The 19313-nt window shown below is 38.7% G+C and overlaps 2 protein-coding genes across 8 annotated transcripts; both read left to right on the forward strand.

Annotated features, from left to right (window-relative positions):
* The first annotated feature begins 1542 nt into the window (after nucleotides 1-1542).
* Nucleotides 1543-8074, forward strand: LOC104213798 (uncharacterized). Of its 7 annotated transcripts, none has more exons than XM_070156621.1 (15): nucleotides 1543-1663; nucleotides 1867-1897; nucleotides 1997-2067; nucleotides 2889-2928; nucleotides 3086-3135; nucleotides 3538-3726; nucleotides 3838-3991; nucleotides 4344-4741; nucleotides 4845-4973; nucleotides 5068-5189; nucleotides 5312-5403; nucleotides 5472-5581; nucleotides 6754-6899; nucleotides 7289-7380; nucleotides 7595-8074. In XM_070156621.1, the coding sequence occupies exons 1-14, from the start codon at nucleotides 1622-1624 to the stop codon at nucleotides 7353-7355; spliced, it is 1641 nt and encodes a 546-aa protein (XP_070012722.1). In that variant the 5' UTR covers nucleotides 1543-1621; the 3' UTR covers nucleotides 7356-7380; nucleotides 7595-8074. The 7 variants fall into 7 exon arrangements, with proteins under 7 accessions (XP_070012722.1, XP_070012721.1, XP_070012726.1 ...); XM_070156620.1 differs by having other exon boundaries at nucleotides 7598-8074; XM_070156625.1 differs by having other exon boundaries at nucleotides 5472-5563; nucleotides 7598-8074.
* On the forward strand, nucleotides 7688-8211 carry LOC138877721 (glutathione S-transferase-like). Its single transcript, XM_070157351.1, has 2 exons — nucleotides 7688-7960; nucleotides 8179-8211. The coding sequence occupies exons 1-2, from the start codon at nucleotides 7688-7690 to the stop codon at nucleotides 8209-8211; spliced, it is 306 nt and encodes a 101-aa protein (XP_070013452.1).
* Nucleotides 8212-19313: the final 11102 nt, after the last annotated feature.

Genomic DNA, 19313 nt, shown 5'->3' on the forward strand with positions numbered 1-19313 from the left:
GTAAAGACTATTACTATTTCACTTAAAATACTTTTCACACCACTTTTTTCCAACTTCAAATTAAAGTTAATAATCTATCAAACGTGTATAAAAATTATTGATATGCAAAAAATATTTTAAGTTGAAATTAAAGTAATGAAATATTACCAGCCAGAGGCGGAGAATTTAGAGGTTGCGGATGCCACACTATTTTATGAACATAGATATAATTGCTATTTACATGATAAAGGTAAGGTTTTCATTTGACCGGTTTGATCCATTTTGGGTTTCAGTTCGAATTTATTCATCTTTTCGAGTTATATAGACAAATCGATCAAGCGAACATAATTAGTTTTCTAATAATTATGACAATCTAGAGCAAAGTACAAGCTTTCAAGATATTATTACATCACAAAAAATAGGAGAAAATAGTTTGGACCAAAATTAATAACTATAACATTCACGAGAAGATAAGAGCAGGCTTACTAATTTAATGACCCTAAAAATTGTAACTAGTTTAATTATATATATATATATATATAGCAAATTGTAAACAATGCTAATACATTAGGCACATTTATACCAATACACCGACTGATTCTTTCCCTTTTTTTCTTCAATTAACTAAGCAACCAAAAGAAAGTTGGGGAAAACTAAACTATAAATAATAACACGAAATTCAAATATGCATACAGTATATACAGATGACTCAAAAAAGCGAAAAGTAGGAGGAGAAAAAACTTTTGTGTATGAGTTTGAAATTTGATTTTTTGGTTGTTATTTGATTAAAGGAATTGAGTTCTTTAGTTTAAAAATGAAAAGAATGACATTATATTTTAAAAAAGGTAAAGAAAAACAAGAAAGTACATAAGATGAAAATATATGAGGCTTAAAGTCTAATATTGAAGCTCGCGGCTGGAAAGAAAGACGACCTCACCTTCTCTGGTGTCAGTGAGAACTATTTGAGTGTCCCGTCAAAAAATTCAAGTATTTAGGGCTGAAAAGCCTAAACTGAAGCGATAAAAAGGTAGGAGCAGATACTGATTAGGATTCCAAACGAGAAGCTGGACACCAAAATCCAGCACTTTACCAATGGCACCAAACACATGTTTGCTAATCCGGGTGCTATCGACTAGTATCTAGCTTATTTCTTCTATATATACATAGAAATATATAAGTTTCGGCCGAGGTTTGCGGGTGGCATGACACCCCATGCTCCTTTAGTAGACCCGCCCCCGTTACGAGCGGGGCTTAAGACCTGCTTCCTTGGTTTAGATTCATATGAATCCAAATTATTAGGCACAAAATTTTGGAGGAAATGAAGTTTTTGGAATTTGTAAACATGCCATAATATTTATACGACTATAAAATTTTTAAAATTTATAATTTTAAATATATTATAATATTTATTTAACTATAAAAATTCATCATTAAAAATAAAATATAAAATTTAAATTGAATAATTCCAAATTTTTGAAAAATTATTATTATTAAACATATTCACATAAATTAAACCATAAATAAAAACTGAGGGAGTAAGAAAAAAAAATAATACTAGGAAGATATTACTCCGTTACTAGTCTAAACTTCCCGCCACTTCTCCAATCAGCTCGCAAAATTGCGTCTTTGCCTGTCAGAAGCTATGGAAGAGGGAGGCTTAGCTGCCACTAGTGGATTTCTTCAGGTATTCTGAATTCTTCGAACCTCATTCTACTCCATTACTTCATAATTTCCGATATCCAGCTCAACGATCGGCTATTCTCTCGTCGATTACAGTTTAGGGTTATCTGCTATTTTCAAGGGAATTTTGTGTTACTTTTGATAGATTTCAATGTCTCCCATGAAATTTAAACTGACTTACCCCAACGTTGTCCAATCATAATGTAGGAAAAGCAAGATTCTGACCAGAGTGTTTCCGGTATCTTCTCCTCCTTTAGAAATTAATCTTCGGAATTATAAACCTAGCTTAGTTTGTTCTTTTAATTGAATCTGCTTTTGTGTTGTTTGAAATTATCAGAAGAAGAGGATATGGATGATGACAAATGGATGACAAATGACAATTCTCTGAGTGGACCCTCAGGAAACAAGGTATATGCTTCATGTGTTTTGTTGCTTACATTTTCACATTCCTCTCCTTTTACGGGTTAAAAGGCTAGCTGCCTTCTATAATGTTCTGGAGAAACCCTACTTTATCATTTATTTAAGACAATTTGTGTTAGTTTGTCGAATCTCAGATGAGCAGACTAAATCCAACAACATGCATTCAAGTTCACAGATGAATTGAAAGAAGAATCTAGAGAGAAGTGAGAGCATTTTTGTGTATTGTGTAAAAATGAGAGAATGATTAACTAATTAGTGGAAGGGCACTGTTTATAACAGAATCACGTGCCCCTTCCAACTAACTTCCTAATGCGTCCCCTAAGTTTCCTCAATCTACAATTAGGATGAGTCCTAGACCAACTAATCTTGATAATTTGTTTACTGTTAGAATGAAAATGGGCAACCCCATGATCGTGATTTGATCATCATTAGGTGGTGAGAAAGCACGCCGGGCGCATGAAAAGCAGAATGGATATAGAGGAGTCATATAGCCAACCCCAAGTAGTCTAGTTGGTTGATTGATTGTTAAAGTGGTGCTTCCTTTTATGATGTTTTGGCGCATTTATCTTGCTTTCTAACAATTTTCATAATGCATTGGAGGGGTTAGGTTTCTGTTTGGGCTTAGATCATTAGCAATTAAATTATAGTTGAGATAAACTGTTTAGTTTTTAATCACAATGACCAGCATGTTTACTGCACAGTTTTTCAAGTTAGGCTATTTGATTTTTTCCTGCTTTCCTTATTTTTTGTATCTATTTGCTCATGAATACTTTATAATGCCCAAGAGTCTGATGTTTCTTGTTTGTCAGGGAGGTATAGGAGTCCTTTCCCAGCTTGAACTACTAACAGGTATTCTCAGTGAAACTTTTATCTGGCAGCCGACTCATCCACTTGAATTTTCATTTTCAACATCCCCCCACCCACCCCACCCATCACCCTCCCAAAAGAAAAAAGAAAAAAGAAAAGAAAAGGGTGTTTGAAAGTTATCCATGTTAATCTTGTGCAGATGTTAAAAGACTTCATCACTCAGCCCACACATTGAATTCTCATCAGCTGGTATTGGTTGAATTTACCTCCCTTTTGCTCTCTTTACCTTCATTTCTTCCTTCTATTGTTCCTTTGGTCCTTTTTCTTTTCCTTTTTTTTTGGGTTAAATTTATGTTAAAGAGTTATTTCCTAATCGGCGTTAATGGTTCATGGTGGTTGAGAATTCAACATGGAAATACTTTTTGGTGGGGAGTTCAGAAAAAAGTTGTTCTCCACTTCTCCTCCTGTTCTTCTGGAATCATCTAGTTTAAGGGACAAACTTTAGTAACTGAGGCTGGAGGCTTGTACTGTCACAATGTGTATCCCATCCGCAAAAGGGATCAGTTACCAAGTGGAGATACGCAAAAGTGATGAACAATAAAAGGTCCAAATGACCAACTCCTCTTACAGTTCTGTTTGCTTTCCTGTTAGCAGAAGCAAACAGGCTTATGCAAAGAAGATGACGTTGAAGTTCCTTCCTTTAAGAGTCAGGGTGGTGACTTCATCAACAAAAACGACCACTGGATGGCATTGTCCTGCTGCTTAGATGACAGATTTAGTCACGTTTCTAGAACAACACCTACTTCTAATTCAGAAGAGGAAATTATGTCTGATGATGAGGTATGATTGAAAACTCTATGCCTACAAAATCAATGTCACTGACACTTGATTACTTAATGTTGTGTTCAACAAATACTAGTTGGCTCTTTTTGAGGTTAAAATATCTGGCAGATGAGGCCTTCTGCTGATGGAAATTTAAGAAGAGATGGTAAAAGCACATTGCCTAAAGTTAGTGCAGAATGCAAATCAGGAGTTTTCTTGAATAAAGATGCTGGTTCTTCATTGTCGTACAGTGCCTCATCAAAGTTGAACAGATCATCTAAAGGTATTAGTACTTCTGGCAACTTCATTTCCCTATTTTGCATCCTCTGTCTTGATACTAATGATGTCGTCAACTCAACTGATGAGAAGTTTGGTCTTATCAAGCATTATTAATCATAGTTGGTTTAGTTGTCTTGAACTAGACTGTCACTACCTAGCATAACATGTGTAGTAGTGGTGCTTCTCAAGAACAAGAGCTCATGGATTCCAAGCAAAATAGAAAAGAAATGGATGCATCTTAACATTGAATCCCCAAGTCTTACATCTATGATGGCTCTTTTTCTTTACTTGAGATCTGTGATCCATTGGGTTTTCAAGCTGTACTTTTAAAATATTTTTTTTGCAATCAACTGCAGGAAGCCGGGGCAAATCTAACCCCAATTTTTTGTTCCAATCCCGGCCGCTGAAGAAGGATTTTGCTTTGGTTGTCCATGATACTTGTGAAACCAGCACACCGTTATCTGTTCTTCCCCTAAATGTAGAATTAGACATGCAAAGAAATAATATAGAGTCACTGGATGACTTATTGGAGGATTTTGGTGGAAAAGAAATACAGCAGTTCGAGGAGGATTTTGGTGGAAATGACATACAGCAGTTCGAGGAGGATTTTGGTGGAAATGAAATACAACAGTTCCAGAAGCATTTGGTGCCATCTGAAGTAGTAGTTGTACATGATCCAAATGAGCATTCCATGGCCGAGTTTCTGGATTACTTTCAGCATACAAGTTCCCGACCACAAGGCAATTCTAGAATGGTTTGCTTTCTTCTGTTCCATCTCTCTTATCTTAAAGATCTTAGTAGCACTTCTGTATTACCATTTTACTATTTCGTGAATGTAAAGATCATGTTTTAACCAGCAGCTGCAAACAAAAAGACAAGGATCACGGTTCTTACAGAAGAGAAACTTATTGCTGCTCGGTGACAGAAACATGAGCAATGACGACCAACCTGAGGCACTAGATAGTGACTCATCTACCGACGAGGATGTAATACGTAGTTAATCTTTTACTGTTTTATCATAGCAATCAGTTGCATAGGAAGTTCTCTCAATGTTTTTTTTTTTTTTTTTTTTGGTTTCAGGAAATTCCCCAGATTCTGCAGCCTGCTATACCTCAGAGGACCATGGCTGACCAATTTCATCTAGCATTAGGAGCTGTATCTACGAATGAGAGGCTGTCTATTGCAAGGCCTAGGCAATTCGGGTTAGTATGGAACTAGAAAGTGTCAGTAATGAGCATATTATGCATGTTTTCTAGGAACAGATGAAACCGAAAAAAATCTTCAAATGTCATCTTTTCTCACTTACATTGACATGTTATGCCAGATTATCTGGAAAGTTGCAGCAGCTAATGCAATGTGAAAAGGACAGAGATACATATTTCTTGGAGAAGTCACAAACACATGATGCTTCAAGTGGTAAAAGGCCAAACTTATATATCTTCTGTCCTCTTGCTTGTTTCTGACCTCTTCTGCTGTTATTGCAGGTGCAAAAAGCTTCATTGATGTGCGAATTTTGTCACGTTCTTTGGAGGCCAAGCTGACTGTTTGTTTTTGTGCTTTACATGGAGATGAAGAGGTACTTGGACAAACTATTGTATGTATGCTAAACAGAAAGTTAAGAATATGTGTACGTCTACTTTATTGAGAATAAGATGCTCCTTTCAACTTTTTGAAGGTCATGGGCATGCTTTTTTTTGCTCTCACTAGTTTTTAAAGAAGAAAATGTTTGGTACTTGTTTTAATTATAGCCCAATTTTCACAGGGTACCTAAGACATTTACCTTTCTCGTGTAAATAGGCAACTTGTAAAAGTCAAAGTCAGGTTGTTGCCTAGCATAGAAAGTCAGGTAAGGTAGCATAGGAGAGTGGATGATGGAGTGTGGGAATTTTACTTTTATGCTTCCTTTCTGAACCAAAAACTTCCATTTTAGGTAGGAGCTTTGAGTGAACTATCATGGTTTCTTAACTTTCTTTAGACCGTTACCCTCCGAAGAACTGTAAGAAACAGGTCGTGCAGATTCAACAAACAAATATGGAAGTGAGTGTTCTTTGAAATGTCTAATAAGTGGAAGCTTCTGGAATTATATTTCTCAATGAATTGCATATTCATTTTTTTTAAGAATTGCAGTCATGGAATAGTATGGTGTTTATTGTGATTTAGTGTGTTGGCTTCCTTGTAAACTCTTTCAGAAATATATTCCTCGTAGTATTTACGGCTTGAGCTTGACTTTCCAGAGTCCAAGCTTGAGATATTTACATACTCATCTCACCCTGCTCCTCTCAACTCACGTCTACTGTATATTTTCAAAAGAGCATGACAGCTTCTTTTTGCCACCACCATCATGTAAAGGAAAAAAAGCCAAAAGGTGCCTTGTTGGGTATAGCACCTGCATGAAGATTGAGATGGTTTATTTGAGCTTCACTGGTCGCTTACAATCCATGGACATAATTTGTAGTGGAAGATTATCTATGCAGATTCAATAAATCGAATTATATAGGTTTTACTTTTTGTGTTTAAATATGTGAAATCTTAAAAATCAGACAAACACTAATCAGTACTCAATCCCCGAGCACATAGGTCTAGGAGGAAAAGAAATAAGTTTTTTACCATCTGGCTAGTCATTTCATTGTATGGGAACTTTTAAGAATGAAAAGTGTGTTCCAATATTTTATTTACTGTTTGTTCCTAGTCTGGCTGGTGGTGATGTTTTCATTGGTTAAACAGAATAGATTTATGGTGTTGGGTGAATGCTATCTACAATTTTAGGTTTCTTTGCAGGGTACTGAATGCCTGAGCAATCCTCAAAAAAGAAAGGGTACTGGAGGAAGGAAGTTAACTATCATTTTTAGCTCAAGAATCTGTAAAGATGTCGAGCTGGAAATAGGGAATTTCATCCGCATACATCAGCCTTGGTAGGAGCGGCTCTAATACTTCTTTCTTCGATATTTGTTTATTTTGTTTGGCTGGAATTCTTTGGTACCGGTTTGAGTGAGCTGGCTAGCTTTTACTACCCAAGCTAAACTGTTATGGTTGAAATGCCTAGAGCATCTTTTGGTAGTAGCGGAATAACTATACTTTAATCAAAACAAATTAGCAGATATAGCTAGATTGCTTTTAGCCCCTCCTACTCCGGAGATAAGTTCTGGCTTTGTCCTTGGAAATTATTCTTTAGACCATTGTTGTGGATGTGCGTATGCCAATGTCTCCATGTTGGTAAAAGCTGCACGTTTCACTAAACTTTTTTGTATTGCTTAAAGAATGCTATGTGATATTTTCCCCGGGGTGATTTTTCCTGGTGCAGGAAAGAGGTACGCGTGAATGAGAAAGATGAGTCTATCATTTTATGTGCATATTTCTCTCAGATTTAGTCCTTGGATCGCATTTTATACCAAGGTAATAACAAGGTTTTTAGAAATAAATGTTGTACTTTTCCCTTCCCCTCTATTTGCCTTATAGATTATAATATAGAAGTTTATTTTGTCCTTTTTGGACACGAGTTTTACCCGAGACTACTGCTAAATGTATGAAGGTAATCGGATCACTTAATTTATTTTGAGCCTCATTGGATTGGTGGGAGTTCTAGTCCTGACTTTCTATGCTCTTTAAGTAGGCTCATCACAGATCCTATCCAATAGAATGACCACACGTATGCAGAAAGGGAAATCAGCAGTTAGGGCAGGAGCCAAAGAAATTGGTCATCATGTCAGTGTGGATGGATGTTGAATCAACAAAGTTCGATCTTGTAGCTTACAAACTGAGCTTCGAGCTGCCATTGTTGGGCATGGTGAAGGACAACGCAACTGTGGCAGAAAATAAAGACAATCTTGGAAAGATCCTTGATGTATACAAGGTGAGACTAAGGGAATTAAAACTTGGGAGGAGACAGCTTCCCTTGGCAGATATGCACCATGTCCCAGTTATACAGTACTTAATCGGAACTATATCCAAGGATGCATTTAATTCTCATCCTCGTGTAAGAGTTTGGTGTGTGTAAAAAATGTTGAAACTCTAGCCCTTATTAGAGGATCATGATACTTCCCATAAAATGGAAATTCTTGATCAATGGAGGAAGAACCTTGATTAATTAGCTGGAGAAGGGACAATTGACTTCCTCGCTTCATTCTTCCATACAAGTGGACGAAAAAACGTTCACCTTTCAAAGTTTTGCATTCATTTTTATCTTATTTTCAGGTAGATTATGCCTGGCCTCACAGGAACTCCTGATATGATGTTTTTGGTTAATTCTTACTAAATAGCCAGCTATGGCATAGAATTGATAACTATAAGGGGTCGTTTGGTGGGGTGTATATGTCACGACCCGGATTTTCCCACCCTCGGGAGTCGTGATGGCGCCTACTAATGAGAGCTAGGCAAGCCAACCCTTAACTACCTTTTTCATTAACACATTACTTCTTTTAACAATTATCAGTGATAACATGAGAACAACGGAATAAAATAAGCTGAACGATAATGCGAAACTCAACATACGCCTCTACCCAAGAACTGGTGTCACATCACTCACGAACTACTAAGAGTACTAAATACAACCGTTTGAAAGAAATATAACACTTTTTGTCTCGAATACATGAGATAACAGAATGAAATATAAGATAGAGGAGACGCCGGGCCTGCGGACGCCTGCAAGGCTACCTCGGTGTCTCGGTGGACTGAAGGCTGGCTCTTGCGCTACTGCTGCTGTCCAATACCTGGATCTGTGCAAAAGAGCACAGGGTGTAGTATCAGCACAACCGATCCCATGTGCTGGCAAGTGCCTAGCCTAACCTCGGCGAAGTAGTGACGAGGCTAGGACCAGACTACCAAATAATCCGTGCAGTTCAAATATTTATATGTACGGCGGAAAAGAAATACAGGAAATAATCAGTCAATGTGGGAAGGGGAAACATGTTGTGGGGAGGTAACAACTTCAATTAGAAAACCTCAATAAAAGAAAGATACAACAAAGCCAGAATATCAACAAGAATCAGAATTCAACGATTTGCACGGCATCACCCTTCGTGCTTTTACTCTCGTCCTCACCCAAACAATATTTATAATAAAAATGTGCACGGTATCACCCTTCGTGCTTTTACACTCGTTCTCACCAAATCAATCGTATCATAATAATGTGCACGACATCACCCTTCGTGCTTTTACTCTCTTTCCTCACCACATAGTCAATGAATATCGGTACGGAATGGTACATCGTACGACACGACATCACCCTTCGTGCTTTACACTCTTTCCTCACAATAACAAACAATGCACGACATCACCCTTCGTGCTTTATCACTCTTCCTCACCCAAACAACAATCACAAACAAAGGGGCAAGGGAGTAGACAAATAATGGTAGAAATCCCGACAAGGGAATACAATTAAACACCTAAATCCCGGCAAGAGAACAATATCAATGAAGCTCAACATCCCGGCAAGGGAGATAATCAACAAAGCAACAAACATCCCGACAAGGGAACAATTCAATAACTCTCTGCAAGTCTAAAACCACTCCGAAACACCTCCGAAACACTCCCGAGCCTTCGGGGCTCCTAACCAAACACATGCACTAACTCAACAAACATCATACGAACTTATACATGCGATCAAATCGCCAAACTAACCTAAAAACAATGAATCAAACCTCAAAATCAAGAGTTTTTCCAAAAACTTCATCAAGTTCAAATTTAAGATTTCAAGTCCGAAACACGTCAAACGACGTCCGATTTTAACCAAACTTTACAGAAACATCTTAAATCATATATAAGACTTGTACCGGGCGCCGAAACCAAAATACGGGCCCGATACCAACACGTTCTAATCAAATTTCATTTCAATCTCCTTAAACATTTTCAGAAAATAATTTTTCTTAAAAATTCATTTCTCGGGCTTTGGACCTCGTAATTCGATTCCGGACATATGCCCACGTCCCATATTTTACTACGGACCCTTCGGGACCGTCAAATCACGGGTCCGGGTCCATTTGCCCAAAATGTTGACCAAAGTCAAACTTATTCATTTTAACATCAAAATTTAGCATTTTTCACAAAATTCCATATTTAAGCTTTCCGAATACGCGCCCGGACTGCGCACGCAAATCGAGGTGACTCTAAATGAGGTTTTCAAGGCCTCGGAAGCTCATAATGGATAAGAAAACAGGTGATGACCCTTTGGGTAGTCATATTCTCCACCTCTAAAACAACCGTCCATCCTCGAATGGACAGAAGAAGGAAGTACCTGAGTCGGGGAATAGATGAGGATAACGGCTCCGCATATCGGACTCGGACTCCCAGGTCGATGCCTCAGGATGCTGACCTCTCCACTAAACACGAACAGAAGGGAAACTCTTAGATCTCAACTAACGAACCTGCCGGTCTAGAATAGCTACCGGCTCTTCCTCATAGGACAAGTCCTTGTCCAACTGGATAGTGTTGAAATCTAACACGTGGGATGGATCGCCGTGATACCTCCGAAGCATGGACACATGAAAAACTGGATGCACGACTGATAAGCTCGGCGACAATGCAAGTCTATAAGCCACCTCTCCCACTCGATCAGGAATCTCAAACAGACCAATGAACCTAGGGCTAAGCTTGCCCTTCTTCCCAAATCTCATCACGCCCCTTCATAGGCGACACTTGGAGCAATACTCGATCACCAACCATAAAAGCCACATCTCGAACCTTGCGATCTGCATAGCTCTTTTGCCTGGACTGAGCTATACGAAGCCTATCCTGAATGATCCTGACCTTGTCCAAGGCCTCCTAAACCAGATCCGTACCCAACAACCGAGCCTCTCCCAGCTCAAACCATCCAACCGGAGATCAACACCGCCTACCATATAAAGCCTCATAAGGAGCCATCTGGATACTCGACTGGTAATTGTTGTTGTAGGAAAACTCTGCTAAAGGCAAAAACTGATCCCACGAACCTCCAAAGTCAATAACACAAGCTTGGAGCATATCCTTCAATATCTGAATAGTTCGCTCGGACTGCCCGTCCGTCTGAGGATGAAATGTTGTACTCAACTCAACCTGGGTGCCCAACTCTCGCTGAACTGCTCTCCAGAAACGCGATGTAAACTACGTACCTCGGTCCGAAATGATAGAGACCGGCACACCATGAAGACGAACAATCTCCCAGATATAGATCTCCGCTGACCTCTCGGTTGAATAGGAGACTGCCACATGAATGAAATGCGCTGACTTGGTCAACCTATCAACAATGACCCAAACTGCGTCGAACTTCTTCCGAGTCAGCGAAAGTCCAGTAACGAAGTCCATAGTGATCCGCTCCCACTTCCACTCGGGAAGCTCAATCCTCTGAAACAATCCACCAGGTCTCTGATGCTCATACTTAACCTGCTGACAATTCAAACACCGAGCCACATATGCAACAATATCCTTCTTCATTCTACGCCACCAATAATGCTGTCGCAAAGCCTGATACATATTCGCGACGCCCGGATGGATAGAGTACCGGGAACTATGGGCCTCCTCTAAAATCAACTCCCGAAGCCCATCCACATTAGGCACACAAACTCGATCCGGCAATCTCAAAACTCCATCAGCATCTAAGGTAACCTGCTTGGCACCTCCACGCTGCACCGTGTCTCTAAGGACACACAAATGGGGATCATCAAACTGCTGATCACGGATACGCTTCAATAACGAAGAGCGAGCGACCGTGCAAGCTAATACTCGACTAGGCTAAAAAATATCCAACCTCACAAATCGATTGGCCAAAGCCTAAACATCCAAAGCACGCGGCCTCTCACCGACTGGAATATAAGCAAGACTACCCATACTGGATGACTTTCTACTCAAAGCATCGGCCACCACATTGGTCTTTCTCGAGTGATATAAGATAGTGATGTCATAATCCTTCAACACCTCCAATCACCTTCGCTGCCTCAAATTCAACTCCTTTTGCTTGAATAAGTACTGAAGACTCTTGTGGTCAGTGAACACCTCACATGCCACGCCATACAAATAGTGCCTCCAAATCTTCAATGCGTGAACAATGGCTGCCAACTCCAAATCATGCACTAGATAGTTCTTCTCATGAATCTTCAACTGCCTCGAAGCATAGGCAATGACCTTGCCATCCTGCATCAACACTGCACCAAGCCCAATACAGGAAGCATCACAATAGACTGTATAAGGCCCTGAACCTGTGGGCAATACTAACACCGGTGCTGTAGTCAGAGCTGTCTTGAGCCTCTGAAAGCTCGCCTCACACTCGTCCGACCATATGAACTGGGCACCCTTCTTGGTCAACCTGGTCATCGGGGCTGCGATAGATGAGAACCCCTCCACGAACCGAGGATAGTAGCCTGCAAATCCCAAGAAACTCCGAATCTCTGTAGCTGACGCTGGTCTAGGCTAGTTCTTGACTGCCTCAATCTTCTTCGAGTCAACCTGAATACCCCCTGCTGATACGACATGACCCATGAATGCAACTGAACTCAACCAGAACTCACACTTCGAGAACTTCGCATATAACTGACTATCCTTCAAAGTCTGAAGAACCACTCTGAGATGCTGCCCGTGCTCTTCCTGGCTGCAGGAATATATTAGAATATCATCAATGAAGACTATCACGAATGAGTCCAAATAAGGCCTGAACACTCGGTTCATCAAATCCATAAAAGCTGCTGGGGCATTTGTCAACCCGAATGACATAACCAAGAACTCATAATGCCCGTACCGAGTGTGGAAAGCTATCTTAGGGACATCAGAGGACCTAATCCTCAACTGATGGTAGCCAGATCTCAAGTCAATCTTTGAAAATACCTTGGCACTTTGAAGCTGATCGAACAAATCATCAATCCTCGGCAGTGGATACTTATTCTTGATGGTGACCTTGTTTAACTGCCAGTAATCAATGCACATTCTCATCGAACCATCCTTTTTCTTAACAAACAACACCGGCGTACCCCAGGCGAAATGCTGGGTCTAATGAAACCCTTCTCAAGCAAGTCTTGCAACTGTTCCTTCAACTCTTTCAACTCTGGCGGGGCCATGCGATATGGCGGAATAGAAATAGGTTGAGTACCCGGAGCCAAATCGATGCAGAAATAAATATCTCTGTCGGGCGGCATCCCTGGTAGGTCTGAAGGGAAAACCTCAGGAAACTCATGAAACACGGGCACATAATCAATAGAAGGGACCTCAGCACTAGAATTACGAACATATGCCAAATAGGCCAAACACCAGCCTTCACATACGAAATAACACTGCGGGTAGAATGACTAGGAGTCCCTCTCCACTCTAAATGGGGCAAATCCGGTAAGGCTAAGGTCACAGTCTTGGCATGACAGTCCAAGATAGCGTGGTAAGGTGATAACCAGTCCATCCCCAATATAACATCGAAATCAACCATGTCTAAAAGCAACAAATCTACACGAGTCTCAAGGCCCCCGATCGCCATAATACAAGAACGATGAACTCGATCAACCACAATAGAATCACCTACCGGTGTAGACACATAAACAGGATCACTTAATGAATCACTAGGCATGATCAGATACGGTGCAAAATAAGACGACACATATGAATACGTAGACCCTGGATCAAATAGCACTGAAGCATCTCTATCACAAACTAGAATGGTACTTGTAATGACTGCATCTGAAGCCTCAGCCTCGGGCCTAGCTGGAAGGGCATAACATCGGGGTTGGGCCCCACCACCCTAAACTACCTCTCTGGCACGACCTGCTGCTGGCTGGCCTCCACCTATGGTGGCCTAAGCTCCACCTCTAGGACCTCTACCTCCACCTCTAGCACCTCTACCCCCACCTCTAACTGGCTGGGCGGGCTATGGAACACCAGTACCTGTACCTGTCACACCTCCTTTTTCTGCCCCCGCGAGGGTGCGTGAGAGTTTTTTCCAATTAAAGGACAGTCGAAACGGGATTTATTTCTTTATTTCAGAGTCGCCACTTGGGAGCTTTAGGGTGTCCCAAGTCACCTATTTTAATCCCGAATCGAGGAAAAGAGTGACTATGTATTACAGTCTACGCACCAGAAATCCGGATAAGGAATTCTGTTAACCCGGGAGAAGGTGTTAGGCATTCCCAAGTTCCGTGGTTCTAGCACGGTCGCTCAACTGTTATATCTGGCTTGATTATCTGATTTTATACAAATATGGACTCATGTGGAAGTTTTATCTTTTTACCGCTCACATTATTATATTTTTTAAAGAATGGGAACATCGTTTAAAAACATGTCTTTGGATTGGGTCACATAAAATGCATCCACGATCCAGAACGTATTTTTATTCAATGTTTTGGGATTTGGATTTGGGTCGCATAAATGCATACCCGTGTTTAAGAATGTATTATTATTATATCGCGCCTAAAGCAATTAGCGATTTATTACTTTGGGGTAGGGCCGTGAAATTTGCTAAAACGACTCCTCCTTAATTTTAAGCAATTAAATGTACATTTATTGAGGGCCCCTCAATCTATACATTTTATTAAGCGAGGCTCATCTCATTTATTTTCCTAAATGGATAAATCTTAAAGCGACTACATTTTGCTATTTAAAATTAGTCTCTAAAATGAATAAAGAAAATCCTAATTAATTACGTTTTTTTATTATTATTATTTAAGAAAACATGACACGCTAATTGCTTGATTCATACAAATATTGATGAAAAAGGAATTTTATTCTTAATTTCGAAAATTATAAATTAAATAAAAATTCAACAACTAATATTCAAAATAAACAAATATAGCTAGATTAAAACTCAGCATTGTTATTTTTTTAAAAAAATATTATTGAGATTAATTATTCACAATCATTTGAAACTAAATTTAACCATAATTACTAAAGCTTATTAGAAAGTTTATTAGACTTAAACGTTCTTCTAATATTGCTTAAGCTCAAGTCATGCCTTAATGCCTAATTTACGATGTTTAATTTAAAATCGTGTCTTAGCTAAATTTAGCTACTTGTTCATGATCAACCTATAATCTTGAAGCCTTCATAACTAGTGAATTAACCTATTTTGCCGAACCGATTTATTACAGACTAACTTATGATATTATTTTCTTATTCCAGTTATTATTTAGTAATTCATGAAATAGCTTAAATACAATCAACAAAAGGAACAAAGAAAAAAAAACGAAATTAAAACTTCAAATTTTCATTCTTCATATGTATTCACGCTTCATATTTCGGATTACAATAACCAGCTTTTCAGTTGTGTACCTGATATTGGAAACAAAAAAAAATGAATATAAGAATCAGCAGCAGCAGTAAAATCAGTACAACACAGCAACAATAGCCCAGCAACAGTAACAACCCAGTAACAGACCGGTGGAGTAGTAATCCAAAAAAAAACAAAAGCTTCCAGCTTTGATGAAACAACAATTAATTCTGATTTCAAACAAAGAAAGCAGAATGTTTATTTTTTAGTTTTTTTTTTATTTGAAAGCTTAAATATTTTTCGGAATTTTTTATCTCTTAAATGTTCAGCCCTTTTCTCTCTCTTATTTTCAGATTTGTTTCTCTCTCTCGTATCTGTGTATTTTTCTCTTATCTGTTCTCTCTGTTCTCTTGTCTTGTGTTCAAGACTTCTTCTTATAACTCATCCCATAAACCTTTCAATTAATTAAAATCAACACTTTTTCTCTACCCAACCCATTATCTTCCCACTCATCCCCATTACATTAAATAAACATATCACACCACCCCATTTCATTTTGTCCCCCATGCCTAACATAAAATAATGCAAGATTCCCCCTTTAAATTAAATCTTGTCCCCCCTTTATATTAAATAACCATATCACAACCCACCCCATTTTATTTTGTCCCCCATGCTTCATATAAACAATTACAAAATGTACAATTCCTAAACTACCCCTCTGACCCTATTGCAAATTACTATTTTACCCCCGAAAGTACTATAAATTACCAAACTACCCATCAGCTATAACACATCAATTAATCAAACTTAACCAAAATATAGACAATATGATCAATTTCTAACAATGTTCAAACAACAATATGAACACGGATGAACATCATAACAACAATATCACATGAACACGATTTTAACAACATTTCAACAACAAATCACATGAACACAAATTGAACAACAAAGAACAACTAAAATTTGATTGAACAATATTTTAGCAACAAACAATCCTATTTTCGGATTCAACAACTACAACAAACAAGTATATTTAGATTTCTAACTTCAATCATATTGAACTTAAAATCAATTCTAACAACATTACAACAAACAATTCCTATATTAAACTTAAACAAGATTATGAGACAAATTCAAGAAATAATCATAAATGATAAACAAGAAATCAAACTATACAAAATTCGGATTCAAGACCATCCAAACAAAGTATGAACATGAATGAATCTATTTTAACACAACAAACATGACGGATTAAACGATTAAATCAATATATTTCCTTTAACACAACTAAATTCTTTTAGACAAATAACAAGATCGACGAATAAACAATTATGAACTTAAGCTTGAACTTAACAATATTAACAATTTCTAACAATACATAAACTCATGAAACAAATTGAAGAAATAGTTAATTAAATTTCAATTTGAATCTAACAAACATCAAACTAACAAATATTCACTTAAACAATAATACAAACATGAAATGAATATGAAAACAACTAATTAAACTTCTATTTTGAAATCTGAAAATTAATTTAACAAAACAACATGAACACACTAGAAAATTATTTCAACGATGAATCAACGAACAAGACAAGGATTATCATTTAACGATTTTGGATCCGGAAAATATCCAACAAAAATATGAACAAAAATAAAACTTAGAACAACTAACCTAAGATGAACAACGACGAACTTTGATTGTAAACAAATCTGTCCGAGCCTCGACAAAAGCTCGAACGAAGGACGACGAAGACGAAGAAGAAGTAGAAGCAGCCCGCAGCTACTGCCGCGACGAGCAGCAGCAGCAGTCCGTCCAACACCTGCTGCGACGAGCAGCAGCAGCACGACATCGAGAAGCAGAAGCAGCGGCGGAGGAAGGAGGAGAAGCAGCGGCGACGAAGGAGCTTTGTCAACAGACTATGGTGAAGCAATGGCGTTTGGTCGACGTTGAACATCAGCATAAGTGGGGTGTTGAGATGCAGCAGTGTCGACGCGTGCCAGCAGCAGCTGGAAGAAAACGAAGCAACAATGGCATGACGACGATAGTCGTTTAGAGTGAAGAACGAAGAAGAGCAGCCGCTGCGTGTGTGCTTTTTCCGTTGTATATGTGTGTGTATATGTTGACGTGTGTGTGTGGCATGAGGGTGAGGGGGAAAGGGTAGCCATGGTTGAGCTTTGAGGGGGAAGCCATTGATGCTAAAGAGAAACTTTGGAGAAGAAGAAGCAAAAGTGTGGGGGGGGGGGCGGATGACTTAGGTCTTTTTAGGGGTTTTTCTTCCTTTTTTTTATTTTATTTTGTTTGTAAAATAATAGGGGTGTTGGGTTATGGACTGGGTCGACCCAGTTCGAAATGGACTGGGTCGTAGGGAAGGTTGGGCCATTTTTTGGGCCTGTGGCTTGAAATTGAAGAAGAGGCCCAATTCCGACTTTCTTTATATTTTCGCTCTCTTTTCTTCTTTTATTTCTCTAAAACTAAATTATAAAAATACTTAAACTATTATTAAGAATTAAATTAAGTTATAAAAGTGCAAATTAACTCCCAATAACAATTAACGCACAATTAAGTAATAATTAAGCATAAAATTGTATATTTGGACATTAAATGCTAAAAATGCAAACGATGCCTATTTTTGTAATTTTTAATTTTTGTAAAACAAATTTAATTACTAACAATTGTAGAATTAAATCCTACATGCAAAATGCGACATATTTTTGTATTTTTTATTAATTTAGCAAATAAACACGCATAGACAAATACAAATAATTATTCAAAATATCACAAAATATCACAAAATTGCACACCAAAGAAAATCATTTTATTTTTGAATTTTTTGGGAGTAATTCTCATATAGGCAAAAATCACGTGCTTACAGCTGCCCCTCTTTGCCCGAAGACACGAAGGGTTTTCGTGCAAAGATAAAGCGAGCGATTTTTGCCCCTCCGAGTACTCCGTGTGAAGCATTGTTTTGAAAAAGATTTGACCGAACCTTTGCTTCAAAGGTTTCCTACATATCCTGGGCTAAACAGGAATCAGGTCAATGTAGTTCGGGAAATTTTGGTAGCTGGGAATACCGTGAGACTGCAATGTTACTGTTGTTGCATGCTATTACTACTGCTTACCGATCTCCTTGTTACACCTTGCTTAAAAGAAAACAAGAAGCTAGGCTAGAGTACAATTTGTTTTTGTTGCCTTGCTTCCTTGTCTGCTTGCATTTCTTCCGGTGCTTTTCTTCTTTTGACACATGTACTTGAGTTTGTACTGTGACCTCTTGTTGCAACCTTCTGTTTCCTGGTGCCGGGGAATTTTATTGTTTCCTGCTGGGGATTCCTATTGTAACCCTCTGTTTTATTGTCCTCTGACTTGATCTTGAAATGTATGCCTCTTGTTCTATGGGCGGGCTCCCAACTTCAACACTTGAAATTAAAGACTGAATGTATGCCTCTGTTATCTGGGCGGGCTCCCAACTTCAACTCTTGAAATGTAAAGACTGAAATGTATGCCTCTGTTATCTGGGCGGGCTCCCAACTTTAATGCTTGAAATGTAAAGACTGAAATGTATGCCTCTGTTATCTGGGCGGGCTCCCAACTTCAATGCTTGAAATGAAAAGACTGAAATGTATTCCTCTGTTATCTGGGCGGGCTCCCAACTTCAATGCTTGAAATGAAAAGACTGAAATGTATTCCTCTGTTATCTGGGCGGACTCCCCACATCAACAACAACTTTTAAAAATAAGCGCCATTCCTCTCTTCAGGCGGGCTCCTGACTTCAAATACACAACTTTTAAAATAAACGCCTTTCCTCTCTTCAGGCGGGCTCCTGACTTCAACAACAACTTTGAAAATAAATCGTCATTCCTCTCTTCAGGCGGGCTCCTGACTTCAAACAATACATCGCCATTCCTTTCTTTAGGTTGGCAAGATTTCAACAACTTTTAAAAACGCCTTTCCTCTCTTCAGGCGGGCTCCTGACAACAACTTTGAAAATAATCGCCATTCCTCTCTTCAGGCGGGCTCCTGACTTCAAACAATACATCGCCATTCCTTTCTTTAGGTTGGCAAGATTTCAACAACTTTTAAAAACGCCTTTCCTCTCTTCAGGCGGGCTCCTGACGTCAAACTTGAAAAGTATGTCTCTGTTCTCCAGGCGGACTCCTGTTTCAACAACAACTT

The sequence above is a fragment of the Nicotiana sylvestris genome, chromosome 9 (genome assembly GCF_000393655.2).
Source record: "Nicotiana sylvestris chromosome 9, ASM39365v2, whole genome shotgun sequence".
Lineage (NCBI taxonomy): Eukaryota > Viridiplantae > Streptophyta > Magnoliopsida > Solanales > Solanaceae > Nicotiana > Nicotiana sylvestris.

Bases quoted from the DNA above. Each gene is read 5' to 3' on its own strand.
- LOC104213798 (XM_070156621.1), top strand. From the start codon at position 1,622: ATGGAAGAGGGAGGCTTAGCTGCCACTAGTGGATTTCTTCAG. The intron at 2,068-2,888 runs GTATATGCTTCA...CTTGTTTGTCAG, and splicing joins GTGGACCCTCAGGAAACAAG to GGAGGTATAGGAGTCCTTTC. The intron at 3,992-4,343 runs GTATTAGTACTT...AATCAACTGCAG, and splicing joins GTTGAACAGATCATCTAAAG to GAAGCCGGGGCAAATCTAAC.
- LOC138877721 (XM_070157351.1), top strand. From the start codon at position 7,688: ATGTCAGTGTGGATGGATGTTGAATCAACAAAGTTCGATCTTGTAGCT. The intron at 7,961-8,178 runs GTAAGAGTTTGG...TCTTATTTTCAG, and splicing joins CATTTAATTCTCATCCTCGT to GTAGATTATGCCTGGCCTCA.